This window comes from Hyla sarda, chromosome 7 (assembly GCF_029499605.1).
Source record: "Hyla sarda isolate aHylSar1 chromosome 7, aHylSar1.hap1, whole genome shotgun sequence".
In the NCBI taxonomy this organism is placed as follows: Eukaryota; Metazoa; Chordata; class Amphibia; order Anura; family Hylidae; genus Hyla; species Hyla sarda.
In genome coordinates this window covers 66,162,091-66,181,324 of record NC_079195.1, presented here as the reverse complement: position 1 = coordinate 66,181,324, position 19,234 = coordinate 66,162,091, and the positions used below count along the sequence as shown (strand labels likewise).

At 43.9% G+C, this 19,234-nt stretch overlaps 1 protein-coding gene across 6 annotated transcripts in view; it reads right to left on the bottom strand.

Annotated features, from left to right (window-relative positions):
• Positions 1–19,234, bottom strand: part of EXOC6 (exocyst complex component 6) — a 303,616-nt gene that overhangs the window by 184,335 nt on the left and 100,047 nt on the right. For all 6 annotated transcript variants that reach the window (XM_056529421.1, XM_056529419.1, XM_056529417.1 and 3 more), the window contains 5 exons: positions 18,719–18,923; positions 17,096–17,251; positions 15,602–15,670; positions 606–689; positions 466–512 (listed from right to left, as the gene is read on the bottom strand). In XM_056529421.1, the coding sequence (XP_056385396.1) occupies positions 466–512; positions 606–689; positions 15,602–15,670; positions 17,096–17,251; positions 18,719–18,923 (561 nt within the window). The remainder of the gene's footprint in view (positions 1–465; positions 513–605; positions 690–15,601; positions 15,671–17,095; positions 17,252–18,718; positions 18,924–19,234) is intronic.

Here is a 19,234-nt window from a genome sequence, read left to right as displayed (position 1 = left end):
AGAGATAGATATGATGGATAGATAGATATGAGATAGATAGATATGAGATAGATAATAAGATAGATAGATAGATATGAGATAGATAGATAGATATGAGATAGTTAGATTGATATAATGGATAGATAGATATGAGATAGATAGATATGAGATAGATAGATAGATAGATAGATAGATATGAGATAGATAGATAGATAGATAGATATGAGATAGATATGATATAGATAGATAGATATGAGATAGATAGATAGATATAATGGATAGATAGATATGAGATAGATAGATATGAGATAGATAGATATGAGATAGATAGATATAGATATGTTAATGAACTCCGTTTTCCTGCAAAATATTTGAACTGAATTTTACATGGATACAATAATAACTTGTCATAAATATTCCATTAATTTCCATTCCTGGCTGGGTATGAACAGATGCGCTCTCCTCCTCCTCGACATGACTACTTACCCTACAATCTGACTGAAGTATTTCCTATAGCCTTCCACTGTCTCGTGCTTTAACAGAAGGAGGAAAGCAGACAGAAGAGATATTAGTGTCTCCATCTACATCTTCAATGGAATATACTGAAAGCTATAATAAAACATCACCATGTTTGCTTGAGGCTGCAGGACTAATCTCGCCTGTTTCTTTCGCTGTTTTCTATAGTAGTTTTCAAAGACTTCTTTATCACCCTGAAGTAAAGAAATAATAAAAACATCACAGTTTGTCTGTGGATTGAATGTTACCCGTAAAATCATAACCATTGACCACAATGTGAACAGGGCGCGAGTATGTGAAACAGTGTTGGAATTTATGGATTTGTAGGAGAACAAGAATTGTGAATTATAAGTGACCATATACGTTTCACTTCTTGCTATCAAATATCTGTTTTTCATGAAATAAAAATGCCACAGCTGGAAATGCAATCTATAGGACATTTAGGGTACATTCACACTGGCAGGTTCTTAGTGTCCTTCCCACTGCAGGGGTTTCATAGCCAATTTTCCGCAACGGAAAATCCGCAGCAGATCCCATTGAGGTCGATGTTATCTGCAGATTTTCCACTGTGAACATTCAGCTGTGGAAAACACGAACACAGCTCGAACCCGAGGCAGGAATATGCTTGTAACCCTCCAGTGTGTTAAGGTTGTTCTTTTCTGTCTAAGTGCTCTCTGATGACACGTGTCTTGGGAACCGCCCAGTTTAGACGCAAATCCCCATAGCAAACCTCTTCTAAACTGGACGGTTCCCGAGACACGTGTCATCAGAGAGCACTTAGACAGAAAAGAACAACCTTAACTTCAGAAGCTCATAAGTACTGAAAGGATTAAGATTTTTTAATAGAAGTAATTTACAAATCTGTTTAACTTTCTGGAGCCAGTTGATATATAAAAAAAAACTTTTTTCCTAAATAACCCCTTTAAATCGACAATATCAAAATTTTTAGAGACCTGGCCCTATTTGGTAACACCCAGCTGTCAATTTATTCAAGAACTTCAAATAGGAATAATAGTGGATAAGACCAATGTAGAGTTAAAAGGGGTACTCCGCTGCTCAGCATTTGGAACAAACTGTACCGAACACTAGAGCCGGCAGCTTGTGACATCATAGCCCCGCCCCCTCGTGCCATCACGCCGCGCCCCCTCAATGCAAGTCTATGGGAGGGGGCGTGACAGCCGCCACGCCCCCTCCTACAGACTTGCATTGAGGGGGGCAGGGGTGTGACGTCATGAGGGGGCGGGGCTGTGACGTTACGAGCTCCCGGCGTCGGCTCCAGCGTTCGGAACAGTTTATTACAAACTTTGAGCAGGGGAGTACCCCTTTAAAGGAAAACATGTTAAACAATAGTTATATTATGGACAATATAATTCTTTACCAAAAGAGATACTGTATTTTTCGCCCTATAGGACGCACCGGCGTATAAGACGCACCCAATTTATAGGTGCAAAATCTAAAAAAATTAAGATTTTTAACCCAATAGTGGTCTTCAATCTGCGGACCTCCAGATGTTGCAAAACTACAACTCCCAGCATGCCCGGACAGCCAACGGCTGTCCGGGCATGCTGGGAGTTTTAGTTTTGCAACATCTGGAGGTCCGCAGATTGAAGACCACTGCATAGGAGGTAATACTCACGTGTCCCCGCCGCTCCAGACCCATCACCGCTGCCCTGAATGTCGCTCCATCGCTGTCGCCGTGTCCCCGTCGCTCCGGAACGTCTCTGCTGCCGGCCGGGTATCCTCGCTCTCCGTCGCCGCCATCACGTCGTTACGCACGCTGACGCACGTACGCAACGACGTGATGACGAGGAAGGAGAGTGCCGGCCATACAGGGGATCCCTGAACGGAGAAGACACCGAGGAGGCAGGTAAGGTCCCTCCCGGTGTCCTGTAAGCACTAACCCGGCTATTCAGTCAGGCTGTTCGGGACCGCTGCAGTGAATACAGGGCATCACCGCGATCGGTGATGTCCTGTATTAGCCACGGGTCCCGGCCGTTGATGGCCACAGGGACCGCCGCGATAGGGGTGTATTCGCCGTATAAGACGCACCGACTTTTTCCCCCCAGTTTTGGGAAGAAAAAGTGCGTCTTATACGGCGAAAAATACGGTACATTAAAAAGAGTAACAGATCGTGGAAAAAGGGAATTCATATAGTTAGTGTAGTTATATTAACCCCTTTAAAATAAATTTTTTGTTTGATTTAGTTGTACAGTATGAGGCTTTTACGCAGGAGGAAATGTATTTTAGGTAGGTGCCATGTTTTATTACATTTAGGTTTGTGGTTAATTTAAATTCATTTTTACTTTGAAACAAAGTTTAGATTTTATTTATTTTTACGGAATACACCAATTACAGTTAACAATATAATACATTCATTGTACAGGTTGGCATAGACTTGACAAAACCAAATTCAGCTGTACTATATTATGTCTTGACATTTATATTTAATAACATTTATTATTGCAAAAACTGTGCCTTCCTTTCCTTTCCATTATTTTTCCACAGAGAGTTTCTTATCTTGATATTTTTTTATTGTGTACTAGCATTTATCTACACTATACATCAGTGGTCTTCAACCTGCGGACCTCCAGATGTTGCAAAACTACAACTCCCAGCATGCCCGGACAGCCAACGGCTGTCCGGGCATGCTGGGAGTTGTAGTTTTGCAACATCTGGAGGTCCGCAGGTTGAAGACCACTGCTATACATGGTCTATATCTAATAGTATACAGGCAGCTGTCAGGACATTGTTATGTCCCAGGGAACATGGCCAGACAGCATTAACCCTAAGATGTCTGCCCAAACAAGGTAAGGGCTCCAATCATGTCACTTTGTATGTATTACAGATGCTGCTCTGCTCCCAAAGGCATGGGCACTGTAGCAGTGCCCGCGACATCAGCATGCTAAGGATGCTACCAATTGGTTGTTGACCTATTAAAACATTGTTATCACTAGTCAGCAATGCTGAAAACATCATAAGGCCATCCTGGGTTAGTTCTTTGACCTAATTCACCTAATATATAACCAGAAACTGAAACTATTCTCATCCCCTCTTGTTAAAGGGGTATTCCAGGAAAAAACTTTTTATATATCTATCAACTGGCTCCAGAAAGTTAAACAGATTTGTAAATTACTTCTATTAAAAAATCTTAATCCTTTCAATAATTATCAGCTGCTGAAGTTGAGTTGTTGTTTTCTGTCATGCAACAGTGCTCTCTGCTGACATCTCTGCTTGTCTCAGGAACTGCACAGAGTAGAAGAGGTTTTCTAAACTGGGCGGTTCCCGAGACACTTGTCATCAGAAAGCACTCGGACAGAAAAGAACAACTCAACTTCATCAGCTCATAAGTACTGAAAGGATTAAGATTTTTTTAATAGAAGTAATTTAGAAATCTGTTTAACTTTCTGGAGCCAGTTGATATATATATATATATGTATATATATATATATCAACTGGCTCCAGAAAGTTAAACAGATTTCTAAATGACTTCTATTAAAAAATCTTAATCCTTTCAGTACTTATGAGCTTCTAAAGTTAAGGGTGTTCTTTTTGTCTAAGTGCTCTCTGATGACACGTGTCTCGGGAAACGCGCAGTTTAGAAGAGGTTTGCGATGGGGATTTGCTTCTAAACTGGGCGGTTCCCGAGACACGTGTCATCAGAGAGCACTTAGACAGAAAAGAACAACCTTAACTTCAGAAGCTCATAAGTACTGAAAGGATTAAGATTTTTTAATAGAAGTTGATTTACAAACCTGTTTAACTTTCTGGAGCCAGTTGGTATATAAAAAAAAAGTTTTTTTTTCCTAGATAACCCCTTTAAGTGGTCAACCAAGCCAATATCAGAAAATAAATCAACTAATAACATAAATAACTTAAACGAGAAATAATCCAAGTTTACAAAAACACAGTTGCCTAATACATCTAGCTTCAGGGAGTTTTCATGTCTCTCCTTAATACAGAAGACCCTCTCCTTTCTTTGTCAGTGACATCCTGGTGATCTCATTAAGAAGAACCATTCAGAAAGAACCATCTGTGCGGCTGAAACCAATGCCCCACGAGCGTCTCATCTACCTACTGAATACAGCATCATTTGTATGCAAGAAGAATAAAGCAGCTTAGCATTTTGATTTTTTTTTTAGGGGCACGAGGTTATCGCTGGGTCACAGTTACTTAACATTCCATTACTTGATACCAGCACTCCCTCCTTCTGAGCCTGGAAAACAATAAGAGGCAAGCGGAAAAGGTAAAGTATCAGCACACACAGCAAGGTGGCGGACAGACGCCAGCATAATCCATCCGCACTGCTTATACCGGCACTATCGCTGGTACAGTTTATTCCTATGGAAAGAAGGGAGACTGCAGAGGAGATAGTAGCGGGCATGTGTAGCCACCTTTCTTTTATGCCAATGGAATTCTTTACATCACAATTGCCACAAAGTCGATTTATTAACTTTTTTTTTGTGCACAAAGATTAGAAATGAAAGACTTTGCGAGAGAGATGTATCAAAACTTGTGCAGGGGAAAAGCAGACCAGCTGCCTATAATAACCAATCAGAACGCTACTTTAAAGGGGTACTCAGGTGGAAAACTTTTTTTTAATTTTTAATTTTTAATTTTTTTTTTTCAAATCAACTGGTGCCAGAAAGTTAAACAGATTTGTAAATTACTGCAATCAAAGAAAAAACATAGCCTGCACTCGCCGAACAGTACGGGTATCGCGGTCTCGGATTTCGGACCTCCTCGAATGGCGTGGGAGTAGCAGCCGCCGCTGGCGGCTGCTACTCCCACGCCATTCGAGGAGGTCCGGAATCCAAGGCCGCAATACCCGTACTGTGCGGTGAGTGCAGGCTATGTTTTTTCTTTGATTGTACTATATACTGAAATCGACTCTTTGTCCTAGCACCGCCGCGGGTTTTTGAACTCAGACTCCCATAGCTACCCTTGGTCCATTGGTGGATTCAGATATAAGTTGCTGGTGCCGCAGATTTTTCTGTTCTTTGGAGAAGTGTAGATTTGTAAATGACTTCTATTTAAAAAAAAATCTTAATCCTTCCTGTACTTATTAGCTGCTGAATACTACAGAGGAAATTCTTTTCTTTTCGGAACACAGAGCTCTCTGCTGACATCACGAGCACAGTGCTCTCTGCTGACATCTCTGTCCATTATTGGAACTGTCCAGAGCAGCATATGTTTGCTATGGGTATTTTCTCCTACTTTGGACTTAGTTCTTAAAATGGACAGAGATGTCAGCAGAGAGCACTGTGGTCATGATGTCAGCAAAGAGCACTGTGCTCGTGATGTCAGCAGAGAGCTCCAATAAGAAAAGAATTTCCTCTGTAGTATTCAGCAGCTAATAAGAACTGGAAGGATTAAGATTTTTTAAAAGAAGTAATTTACAAATCTGTTTAACTTTCTGGCACCAGTTGATTAAAAAAAAAAAAAAAAAAAAAAATTTCACCGGAGTACCCCTTTAACTTTTTGACTACACAGGTTGTAAATGTATGCAATGTAATAGTCGCGGTTCAGTAGTTTGAAGCACGCTCATGAGAGCTAAGCAGGCTTCATATCCAGTATGGCTGCTAATAGCAGCCGTGACTCACGCTGATGTCCAGCATTAAAGGAGTAGTCCAGGTTAGTACATTTATCCCCTATTCAAAGGATAGGGGATAAGTGTTAGATCACGGGGAAATCCGACTGTTGGATCCCCCGTGATCTCCTGCCCTGCGCCCCACTCTCCACATGCATAGACCTGTGTTGATCAGCACACGAAGTAGTGGTCGACATACCCCCCTCCATAGATCTCTATGGGAGAGCTAGAGATACACAAGTACAGCGCTTCAGCTATTCTATAGAGTGTGCCAACCCCGATCCGTGCAAGAAAAGTTCCGGGGCACTCTGCAGGAGATCGTGGGGGGTCCCAGCAGTTGGATCCCCCAGCAATCTTACACTTATTCCTCATCCTATGCATTGGGGATACATTTTACTAAACTAGCGAATTGTGGCAGTTAAAATGTTGCCATTTCGGGTCTCTTATCACACTTTCGTAGGTTAAATGGCGAGGGTTTCCTTTTACCTTCATGCTGCTGATCTTCAGTCTGCTTATACAGCCTGCTTCAGGCAGGCTGTATAAGCAGATTACAGATTAGATTGCAATGACCAATGCTATGCTATATTATAGCTGTTATAAAGGTGAGGAAGTAAAAATTAAAATGCAATAATGAGAAATTCATGTGTCCTTAAAGGGTTAATCATGGTTGCAACTATGATGAAGAGTGCTTGGATGCCACCAAAATGCAAAAGAAATATTTGAAACTTTGTGTTCACAGAACCCTACTTGTTTGCTGCTGTACCTGTTGCCTGGACCAACGGAATTCATGCTGGAGCTGGTGTTATTTGAACACCTAGAAATGTGAGCTAGGCTGTGTACGTTTTCTATAGACTAGTGATGTTTCGTGTGGTGAAAGCATCTTGTTCAGCTCTCCATACCACCCTGTCCGTGGCAGGAACAGAGAGAACTGTGTGGCTGTGACCTGCTCCATGATCACTCTGTCTGATTTGAAGTTATTTTCTTTTTGAATTTCCTTTCTGTCCGACCACAGTTCTCTCTGCTGCCACCTCTGTCCATTTTAGGAACTGTCCAGAGTAGAAGCAAATCCCCATAGCAAACATATTCAGCTCCGGACAGTTCCTGACATGGACAGAGGTGTCAGCAGAGATAAGAGCACTGCCAGACAAAAAGGAAATTATAAAAGAAAATAACTTCCTGTGGAGCATACAGAAGCTTATAAGTACTAGAAGGATTAATTTTTTTTTAATAGAATTAATTAGGGATCGACCGATTATCGGTATGGCCGATATTATCGGCCGATAATCACTATTTTGGGCATTATCGGTATCGGCAATTACCTTGCCAATAAGCCGATAATGCCCCGCCCCCCGCACCGCAACCGCCCCCCCCCCTGACCCGCCGCACCACGATCGCCCACCCCCCCACACCAACCCGCCGCACCGCACCGCACTTCGTCGCACCCCCCACCGTGATGCTGGGCGGTATACCGGTATGGATTTTTGCCCATACCGCTATACCGGTCGGGCCCCTCCCCCACCCTCCGAGTCAATAAAAAAAAATTAAACTTACCCGTAATGGAGGTGGTTCGGGCCATCCATCCTTCCTGTAGTGTCCGGGGGCGTTCCGGGTGAACCGGTCCGGGCTGTCCGCTGCGCACGGGCGTCACTGCGCAGAGGCGTCTATGCAGCGTACTAGGCCGGAGCCTGCCCGGAGTGGAGAAGATGACCGCAGGAGAAGAAGGACAGCCCGGACCGGTTCACCCTTCACCAGGAACGCCCCCGGACACTACAGGAAGGATGGATGGCCCGGACCACCCTGACAGGTAGGGGGAGAGAAGCGGGTGGTGGTGGCGGCGGCGGTGGTCTATGGCACCGCAAAAGCCACTGCAGTGCATTGATTTAAAGCGCCCGCTTTAAATCAATGATCTGCAGCGGTGTCGCGGGGGGTTAAATAGCCGATAACTTATACCGGAATATCGGTATAAGTTATCGGCTATTGGCCCTAACCTCCACCTTTTATTGGTATCGGTATCGGCCCTAAAAAAACAATATCGGTCGATCCCTAGAATTAATTACAAATCTGTTTAACCTTCTGTCATCTGTTGATTTAAAAAAAAATGTTTTCCAATGGAGTACCCCTTTAAGGGAGCTAAAGAGATTGCAGTATATCTTAACTAGTTACATATGTATATACATCATAGAGGAATATAAAGCTTATAATAAAGGTGCGCAGTACACTTAACAGGGTTATCTAGTTTAAGAAAATGTATCCAAGTGTCAGATAGCAGAGGGTGCGACCACTGGGACATTCCATCACACACACTCCATGCATCTCTATGGAAGAGCCAAAGAAATGCATGGAGGGGGCGGTCAGACCCTCCGCGATCCTTTGGATAGGGGGCAGTTCCTCCGCAATCCTTTGGATAGGGGGCAGATCCTCCGCAATCCTTTGGATAGGGGGCAGTTCCTCCGCAATCCTTTGGATAGGGGGCAGTTCCTCCGCAATCCTTTGGATAGGGGGCGGTTCCTCCGCAATCCTTTGGATAGGGGGCGGTTCCTCCGCAATCCTTTGGATAGGGGGCGGTTCCTCCGCAATCCTTTGGATAGGGGGCGGTTCCTCCGCAATCCTTTGGATAGGGGGCGGTTCCTCCGCAATCCTTTGGATAGGGGGCAGTTTCTCCGCAATCCTTTGGATAGGGGGCAGTTCCTCCGCAATCCTTTGGATAGGGGGCAGTTCCTCCGCAATCCTTTGGATAGGGGGCAGATCCTCCGCAATCCTTTGGATAGGGGGCAGTTCCTCCGCAATCCTTTGGATAGGGTATACATTTTTCTAAACTGAACCACTCCTTTAAAGGGCAAAAGAAGTCTAAGTTTCTTACCATACTGCTTGCACTATGTTCCTCACTCCTCTCGCACTATGTTTGCCTTCCTCAACAAAGTAAGATGACAGGTCAGAGATTTACACCTTGTACATCTTCACGGACACAGACTTGATTTGCACAATTTCACTGCATAATGTTCCCTGTCCTCAGCCATGATGCAGTATATCAAAGCAGTCAACTTTTGCAGGTTCTGCATTAGAAATTCGCATTTCCCTCCTAAACCTGGAATTCTTTATCGTTATGACACAACGATAAAATTTTTATTACAGGAAAACAGGTCAGAGAAGATTTATGACGCTCAGGAAGATACAGGACTAATCAGGAGAATCTCAATCGAGGAGCACGGGGAGACTATTATGAGCGAAGATGGCGGTTTTCATGGGGTTGAAGTACAATAAAAAGACAACGAAAGGTCAGTTTTGTTATTTACCGCCGAACAACGAGGGGGGATATAATTGTCACCGGATTTAAATGAGTTAATCCCAAAAGCGACAAAAACAAATGTCGAAGAAAATTACTAAAGGGCATTCTTTATTATAAATGGCGCTTATGATGAAAGGTGAGAACTTAATAATAGGCCGGACTGACCTGAACTGGAGATTAACCTCTTAACCTGGCCATACATGTTACAAGAAACTTACATAGAACTTTTAGAAGAAATCTTCAGATCAGGATGGAGAATACTTGTTTTTTCAAATGAAAATGCTGCATGCTGTACTCAAATAAAAGCCCCAAATGGTGCAACAACTATAAACTGACTTATAACATATAACACAATATGTCTGTCACCAAATATTTTACCCGTTATCTATATATATCTAGATATGTCGATCTCTTTAAATATATATATATATATATATATATTTAGTTTTTTTATTTTATTATTATATATATATATATATAAATAATTATTCATTTGTAATTTTTTTTTTTTGTGATTCGATTGGTGATCATTTTAAAGGGGTACTCCGCCCCACACATTTTCTCCCCTATCCAAAGGATAGGGGATAAGATGTCTGATCACGGGGGTCCCGCTGCTGGGGACCCGCACAATCTCTCCTGCAGCCCCCCGAGTCATCACTGCACCGCCCCCTCATGATGTCACGCTCGCCCCCTCAATGCAAGTCTATGGGAGGAGGCATAACGGCCATCATGCCCCCTCGCATAGATTTGCATTGAGGGGGTGGGGCGTGATGTCACGAGGGGCGGAGCCATCACGATACTCTGGTCCCTGTATCATGAGTCATCACACACGGAGAAAACTTAGCTCCATGCAGTGATGACTTAGGGGGCTGCAGGAGAGATTGCGGGGGTCCCCAGCAGCAGGACCCCCGTGATCAGACATCTTATCCCCTATCCTTTTGATAGGGGATAAGAAGTCTAGGGTGGAGTACCTCTTTAAGGACATTATCATGCTGACAGCCATCTTGCCTGAGCTTTTGCTCCACTAACAGCATTTAAAGCAATGTTTTCCAAACAGTGTGTCTCCAGCTGTTGCAAAACTACAACTCCCTGCATGTTGGGAGTTGTAGTCTTGCAACAACTGGAGACACAATGCTTGGAAAACATTGATAAAGAGATATGCTTTATAGCAGCTACATGGACATAGTTGATAGTCTGCAGCCCACCCTATTAACTTCTATGGGGGAGTTTTCTACGCATGCGCTGTGCATATGTCAATTTGTGACTATCATTTGAATGACCTGATCCTGTCTTATCTCTCTACTGGTGTCACCTTTCATTGTTATTGTGTCTATGATGATAAGGAAGAGACTGTTGAAAAGTTTTCTCTACAGAACAAAAAGTGTCAGCTTCCTTTTAGGCTTAGTGGTCAGAATGAAAATTGCAAGATGTTTAGGATTATTTTATGTATAAATAGTAAAATGAAAAATTAGAAGAAAGAAATTACTGAAAATTCTCAAAATTTTCAACATAAAGTCCTGATTTAAACTATAAGTCATTTTCATGGCATTTTCTATCAATTGTCATTTATCAATTGCCGCTGGGGACCCCTGCGATCTGCGTGCTGCACCCGGCATTCGTTTACAGCATCAGGTTCAGCGCCAGAGGTTAATGACGTTGCGGCCGCGCCCCACTCGTGACATCACGGCCATGCCCCCTCAGTGCAAGTCTATGGGACATCAGGAGCGGAGCGTGAACGTAACGTCACGAGCCTCTGCCCCGCATCCCCAGTCATCCGGCACAGAGCAAAGTTCGCTCCGTGTACCGGATGTCTGGGGTGTGACAGCCGAGATCACGGGGGTCCCCAGCGATCAGACATCTTATCCCCTATCCTATGGATAGGCTGCAATACCACACAACCTAAGAACAGGGGTGGGGGTTGCTTTGGAAGAAATAAGCTCTGTTTTTTTCATTCTGGATAACCCCTTTAAACATGTAAAAGGGGTTGTCTGACAAAAAATAAATATATTTTCAGCTGTGTAAAACATGAACATGCATTGGTAAATAAAAGTTTTTTTTATTACCTTTCTATGGTCTTTCATGTGTTTTTCTTCTTTTGATGTAAATTGTCTGCTCTGTTTTCTGCCAAATATCCGATCATGTGTACATCCTGTTATGGACTACCTGTTTCTGTGTAAAAAAAAAAACAACTCTAGCCAGAAATTGAGCCAACTCTATCCACCTTACCCTACACTTTCTTGACAATAACTGCTCCCACATAGAGGGCTGAATTTCTGGCTAGAATGTACACAGGAACAAGGAGTCCATTACAGGATGTACATAATAGAGAATGTTGGCCTGAAGACAATAAAGTAGCATCAAAAGCAGCAGGAAACATGAAACAATACATGTTCTGTTATAAATCAGTTAAAAATAGGTTTCACGATTGGACAACCCCTTTAATAGCACATAAAAGCTAGACAAATAGATTGGGGCATGTTCTGCCATGCTCTAGGAGTGGACGTGTGTGCCTTATGCTTCGTCCCTGACTGCGGCTAAAGGGGATTTATCTGGCACCTATGAGCACCCGGAAGCCTGAAAAGATCACCAAAGGTCTCCCTACCTCCTCTGGAAAGCCGCTGCAGATTTCTAACTTCTTTGCTTCACTGGCTCCGGACATGGAGATGCCTGCAGCACCCTGCGTCATCTTCTTAGCACCTCTCTCCAGTGCTTCTGCCAGCTCCTCCTCAGCTATCTGTGAACAGCACATGACCGGACCAGACTCCTGCACCAAGGACTGCGGCGGTGAGTGTTGCTACACCCACCCCTTCACCACCGGACGCTCCTCTTATAGACTTGGGCCCTGTGGAGGCTGCCTGTCTCTCCTGCGGCGCAGCTTCCTGCCACTGGGCTGGTGGCGGGCCATAAGTCTCCCCCTGCTTCTGTGAGCTCCCAGCACCATTACAGAGTGCGCGATCCACCCTGCTTTCTCGCACAGCTGCAGTCTCCTTGTGGCTGCTAGATGTGGACACTTCCTCTGTTCTGGCTGCAGCTGCTCCTTCCCCCATGTCGGAAGGGCCTCTGTCTGCTGTTCGCTCCCCTGGCCCTGGATACTATCCCCTCCTGTATGGCTCTAGGACAGATCCTCTGTCTCCCTCAGAGGTGTTGAGGCCCCCAGTGTCCCCTGCTGGAATGCCTGATCCATTGCTCAGTCCATCATGGGGTTCCTCCAACTGCTCCTCCTGGCCCCAAGAAGTGGTGGACCGCAATGCTCTGGACCAGCTACCACCTGCACTGTGACCTGCGGTCCCACTATGTGCTGCTGCGCAACTTGATTCTGAAATGCCCTGAGGGTTCGCCCATCAAGATAGATTGGGCTCACAGGGCCCTTAGACCACAAAACACTGATCCTCACAAACCCAGGGATGTGATTTGTCGTCTACACTATTTCTCTGTCATAGAAATTATGGCCAAGGCCAGAAAACTTCGGGACATTGATTTTGACGGGTCGCAGCTGCAACTGTTTCCAGACCTCTCCAGCTACACTCTTAGACAGAGGTCGGCACTGAAGTCTCTTCTTGCTGCTCTTCAATCTCGTAATATGCCCTAGAGGTGGGGCTTCCCGTTTGCCCTTCTGGTCCGTCTTGATGACAAGATGGTGTCCCTGAGGCACCCCTCGGACTTACCTGTTTCTGTAAACTCTGGGTTTGCCACCGCTGACTCTGCTGTCCTGGGAGGAACTTCTGAAGGATCTGTTCCAGCAACTTTTGATTCCTCTTCTCCCCAGAGCTTCTACTCCACTGTCTCAACTGGCTCCACATCCTCAGCAATTCAGATGTCGCCCGCATAGCCTCTCGCCATCTATTAAATAGGGGATCGAAATGTTCCACCTGAGGCTTCTTGATGGACTTTTTGGGACACATCCTGTGACACAGAGGACTCCTTTTCTCCACTATGCCACCTATATATTTATGTGCCTTTGCCTCATTGTTGCTTCTAGCTTAGGCCCCCATTTATGTCCTTTCAAGGTTAATATCCCTGATTTTTGCTCCAACCATTTATGTTTTCGCTATGGTGTTAGCGGCTCTCTGTGGTTATGGCCTCTCTTCCCCGTATTGCCGATTCCATTTCCTACGCCCCCAGTACGTTTTTGATAGGTCTTGTGATCCACTGTTTTTGCCTTGTTCTTCCTTTTCTCTGAAGCGTGGTGGGTGGGGCTAACACCTCGTTCCTTTCCCCAGAACATTTCCGCAACTTCTTATTTAGCCTCTATCTGTAAACAGGCAAAGGTCCTCTATCACTTCCATAAATTGAAATCCCACATAGTATGTCTGAGTGCTCTTGGGGATTTTGATCCAGCATGGCACCAGATGTAAACGTGAAGCGGCGGGAAAGCTTGCTAGACTTCTTGCACAACTGCACACGCTGAAATCCCTACATAAGTCCCTGCTCAGGGCGATCCACCTTCACCTAGACATTAAAGGGGTGCGGGCTGGGGACCTGCATCTTAAGTGTTCCACCTTTGCTGATGATTTGCTCTTATGCATCTCTGCCCCGGAGATGTCTCTGCCGGACCTGCTGTCTGTGATTGCTGAATTTAGTAGCCCGAGAAATTATAAAATTGTGTGACCATGAGCATTTCTCTTGATTCTGCCTTGGTTCAGAGACTGAGTGCCTCTTTCCCCTTCACGTGGAGAATTGCCTCCTTTAAGTACCTGTGGGTCCATATCCCTAAGTATCTCACTCCTATTTTTGATCTAACTTTTACCCCCTTGGTTACTTGCCTCAAATCGGACCTTCCCAGGTGGGACTGTAAGGTCTTCTCCTCGATGGGCCGGGTTAACATTCTGAAGATAAACATTCTGCCCCGTCGGTTATACCTCTTTCAAACACTCATGACTCTCTTTACTAGGTTTGTGTGGTCCAACTCGCATCAAGGGGTTGCTGTACATACCCTCTCCCAACATAAACTTGCTGGGGACCTGGCATTCCTGGATGCTTACTTCTACTATCTAGCTTCCTCAGCCGCCCGGGTTTTGGATTGGTTCCACCACGCCCAGTCTAAGTTCTGGGTGCGCATGGAACTGTCTAGTTCTTCATATTTGCTTTTGTCCCCTTCCGTAGATCCGTCCAACTTATTGGACGAGGTCCAAAATGTCCTCCCTTCCCTTTTGTTTACCGGGAAGTTTTGCTTACATGCTTGCGACATCTGTCCAAATCCTGCCTCCTCAAATATCTAGGACCCCTTATCCTGCTGATAGGCAACCCGGACTTCTCTCCGGGAATACTTACTGGTGGTTTCCTGATGGCTCCTCCATCAAATTCTTTCATTACTTATCGTTCGGGTTCTCCAATCATACTTGCTGGAGACTCTGCAGGACATCCTTGGTGACGTCCCTTCCTCTACTAGATTGCTCTTCCAGTACTCCCAGCTGTCTAATTTCTACAATACTTGGAAGGAGTCGGGGGACTTCCATAGAGATGAAACTGCCTTTGAATCTCTATGCTTGACCATGGATAAGCCGATCCATGTGATATAGTCTCTTTATGCCCTCCTTTGCAGTAGGGATTCGCGAGATCTGAACCCCTTTTAAAGGAGTTGGGTGAGGGAACTCGATGGCACACCCAGCACGGTGGAATGGGAAATATTGTTCTTGCTTTGTCATAAGGCATCGAACTCTGTGGAGCTGCAGGAGGTGAATTATAAACTTCTCTCTCCTTGGTACAGGGTTCCTACGCTCCTCCACAAATTTTATCCTGCTGTTTCCAATCTGTGCTGGTGGTGCCATCGTGATAAAGGTACCTACCTTATCTCATATCTGCTAACATGCCCCCTGATGGCGGACTATTGGCCCTCAGTCCGAGCATTGATCGCAGATGTCACTGGTACTTGTCTATCCTTTTTCCCTTCTGTACAGCTTCTTGCTATGTAACCGGGCATGCCCAAGGTCCTGAGACGAGACTTGACTAGTCTTTTGTTAGCTGCTGCACGGAGAGTAGTACCTAGGTGCTGGAAATCCATGTCTCCCCCGTCTGTTACGCACTGGCTTCGGGGGGTGTTGCATATCCAGAGTATGGAGGAATGTCTGGCGGACTTTCACTCTGAGTCTGAGCATTACTTGAACACTCAGACTCCCATTGGAAAAAAACTTTTGATATGTCTTCATGAGATATCAAAATTTACTTTTATGATGACAGGTACACTTTAATCTCTAAAAAGCATATATATTCAAGTAATAAAAAGTCGCACTTACCAAAACTGTATAGATGTGCAGACACCGATAGACAGGAGTAAAGTCTACCAAATCCTGGACACTAAGGACCTGCAGAAAGTATGACATTCACATGTGAACACAGACTTAACATATTCACATACGTCTTCACCAACGTAAGTACTGTGCCTAGTTTATACTGGACAAGGCTGATTTCAGATGTTACATGGCTTTGCTTGGGCATCCATATTACAGCTGCATGATCTGGACTCTCTGCAGTTCTACTGAAATGAACTTACCATAGAACCCTGTAGTGATCAGTTCATTTTAGCAGAACCATGAAGGACAGGGCCTGTGCTGTTGTAATACAGATGTTAAAATATGGCTGCATTAGTCTTATGAAACCTGTCTAAAGACCCCCCCCCGACGCACACACACGAGAAAAGTCAGCCAACTATTTAGGATTGGGCATGTTAAATTTCAACATCCGATCCACTTGTTCACCCTGGAGATAAGCCACCACTTTCACGATTACTCTACTTTCCCCTATTGACAGCACACATTCAGTGAACAGCTATTCACGGTGTATGGGAACATTTAGCCTCACGTAGGCTTGGATGAAAAGAACATTAAATGAAATCTAGAAACTGAAAATAAAATACGTAATAATCTTAGTCTCCATCACTGATAAGAATAGCCAAAAGTTGGTCAACAATCAGATGATCCCAAGGTAAACTGTAGTGGAAGGGACACATAACAAACATAACATTCATTCAGTGTGCAAAAATATTTTGGCTCCTGCTATACACAGACTTTTTATTGCATGAAAATATAATAATGCAATAACTTTTTAATTTAGGATTAGTCAGGATTATTGGTAAGATTTGCCAAACACTGGACAATATGGTCCGGAATTGATATGCATTCTAGAAGTATTAGAGCACTTAACAGAGTAGCATCCTAAGCTAAATTATATTTCCCATGAAAATTATCCTAAATTTATGTCTAGAAGTGGAAAATCATTATTTTGGTAACATGTATATTCACAAGTGAGACCCTGCAAGACAAACAATGCCAGTGTATGGAAGGGGGAGGATTGAACTTGTACACCAGCTCTGGGAGAACTGCAATTTAGAGATGAAGACTACAGAGCAGAAATCTGCTGAAAAATACCATATATAAGTTAGGCTGGGTTCACACTACGGTTTTGCCATACTGTTTTCAATCCGTTTTTCTAAAGAAAACCGTATGGCAAAAAAACGGATGGAACAGTATGCACTTTTAAAAACAGTATACTGTTTAAAAACGCATACGGTTTACTTTTTTCCATACTGTTCCATCCGTTTTTTTGCCATACGGTTTTCTTTAGAAAAACGGATTGAAAACAGTATGGCAAAAACATAGTGTGAACCAAGCCTTATATATTGGGCAGAATTAGTGCTACTCTTCATCTACACAAACAGGGAAGCCTATCCTGAAAAGTCACCAGAAATGACAGGTAATCTTTAAAGCAAAAACCATAGTGAATAGAAATACCTCTTCCTCTGCATCTTCATCTTCCAGCATCTGACTTTTTGGTGTAACCCCATCGTCCCCTCCGGAAGAATGGCCATTTATGATGTACATGGGTTTTTTGTAAGCAACGTTGGTCTGTCGGTGAAGTGCTGCATGGAATGTTTTCTGCTGCTGTGCCTGTTATAATTGAGGAAAGAGAAACAAAACATACTATAAGAAGTCCAAACAGTAGAAACAAATAGATGGCACAGAATAAAAAGCAATACAAACTCCACAGAAACTCCACCAGATCACAGAGGGAGAGCAATTCAAATTAGGGATCGACCGATATAGTTTTTTTAGGCCCGATACCGATAATCGGTGAAGGTTAGGGCCGATAGCCGATAACTTATACCGATATTCTGGTATAAGTTATCGGCTATTTATCCCCCCGCGACACCGCTGCAGATCATTGATTTAAAGCGGGCGCTTTAAATCAATGAACTGCAGCGGCTTTTGCTGTGCCATAGACCGCCGCCGCCACCCGCTTCTCTCTCCCTGCCTGTCCGGGGGTCCTCCTGAGTCCTACCACCGCCAACGCCCCCCACCACCGCACCGATCCGCGCCCCCTACCGCCCCGCTCCAAACGATAATCGGACGATCCCTAATTCAAATATCCATAGTAAGAAGAAGCAGAATGGCACTTATCCAAATACTTAAAGCAATCTTGAGTCTTTCTTTAAGTACAAAAAAGTGCAGGACAGTGCAGTTCTACTTCAACAGAAGAAATGGTTACAGCTCTTTCACATGCATGAGTGTACATGTGTAAAACCGCTAAACCATTTCTCCTGTGACGATAAACTGCACTGTCCTGCACTTTTTTTTTAAACTTTGATGGCTTAAAGGGAATCGGTCATCAGCAACACCCGGACTAACCTATTGGTATAGGCTTGCAGTGCCTGTAATACTGCAGAAAATGGTACTTACTGTTCCCAGTTCCTTGCTTTTGTTCTGCTAATATTCTTCTTTTTCGTCATATGCAAATGAGCAGCTTGGTGCATGTTCCCAAGCCCCCTGAGACCAGTGACTTCTGTCTTCATTTTTCAAAGTAAGTGCTTTCTTCCACTGTGCTGAGGCTTCTACGGAGCCCAACTCTACAGCACAAGTGTTTTCTTCTGCATGCACAGCTAGGAGAGATTTCACAGCGGAATAGAGGCATTATGCTGCAGAGTGGAGCTCCATTCTGCAGCACAGGAGCCTCAGCACAGGGGAAGGACGCACTACCTATGAAGATTGAAGACTGATGTATCCGTGCACCGTGAACATTACTATACGAATAGGTAAGTGTGGGTGATCTTGATGACAGATTCCCTTTAAAGGAAGCATGAAGTTTACTTTAAGTATTTGGGTGAGTGCCATTCTCTTCTTACTAAGGACATACTATAAGAAGTGATGTCTACAACCTCATACCAGGACAGCAGAGGAAACTGCAAAATATGGTGTTACATAGGCTACAAGTTAGGTGCCTTTCACAAATCCCAATCTTGCTTTGTGTATTTGCAAGGGTGAGAAAAGTAAAAAGAAGAAAAAAAACATTTGGAACTATATGTTTCTCTTTTGCTTTTCAGGACAAAGCTGTATAATGATGTGGGAAATAAAACTTGCCTGTTTCATTGCAGTCTCTCCAATTTTGTCTGAGTGTTTCCTGATACTTTCAAGAAAGTCCTTGAGTCCAGACATGGAGATTTCCTTGATCTCTTCTCGTAACTTAGGAAGATTCTCTGCCATGATCTGGCAGAAACCATACTGGCACACTTTGGGGAGATAAACATGTTCAAGTTGTTCCATTGTCCTTAGAGCAGAATAATACCTGTGAATGAGAAGAGGCACAACATCAATGTGAAAATATGGCTCCAGTGTAAAAAGTCTTTTCCATGAGTCCAAGTAACATGAGTCCATGAGTCATTGGTGACCAGGAATGACTAAAATAAATTTAGTTTATTTTCCCTCTTTTTCACAGAAGATTACACTATATTATATCAGTAGTGAGAAGTTAGGGAAGGCAATTTTGCGGTTTCGATGACTTCTGCCTAAAGAGTAAAAAAAGGAAGGACCTGTGGGCAACACAAAAAAAAAAATCAAAATTCTCATGCTTGACAACAGAGTAGGATGAGATACTAC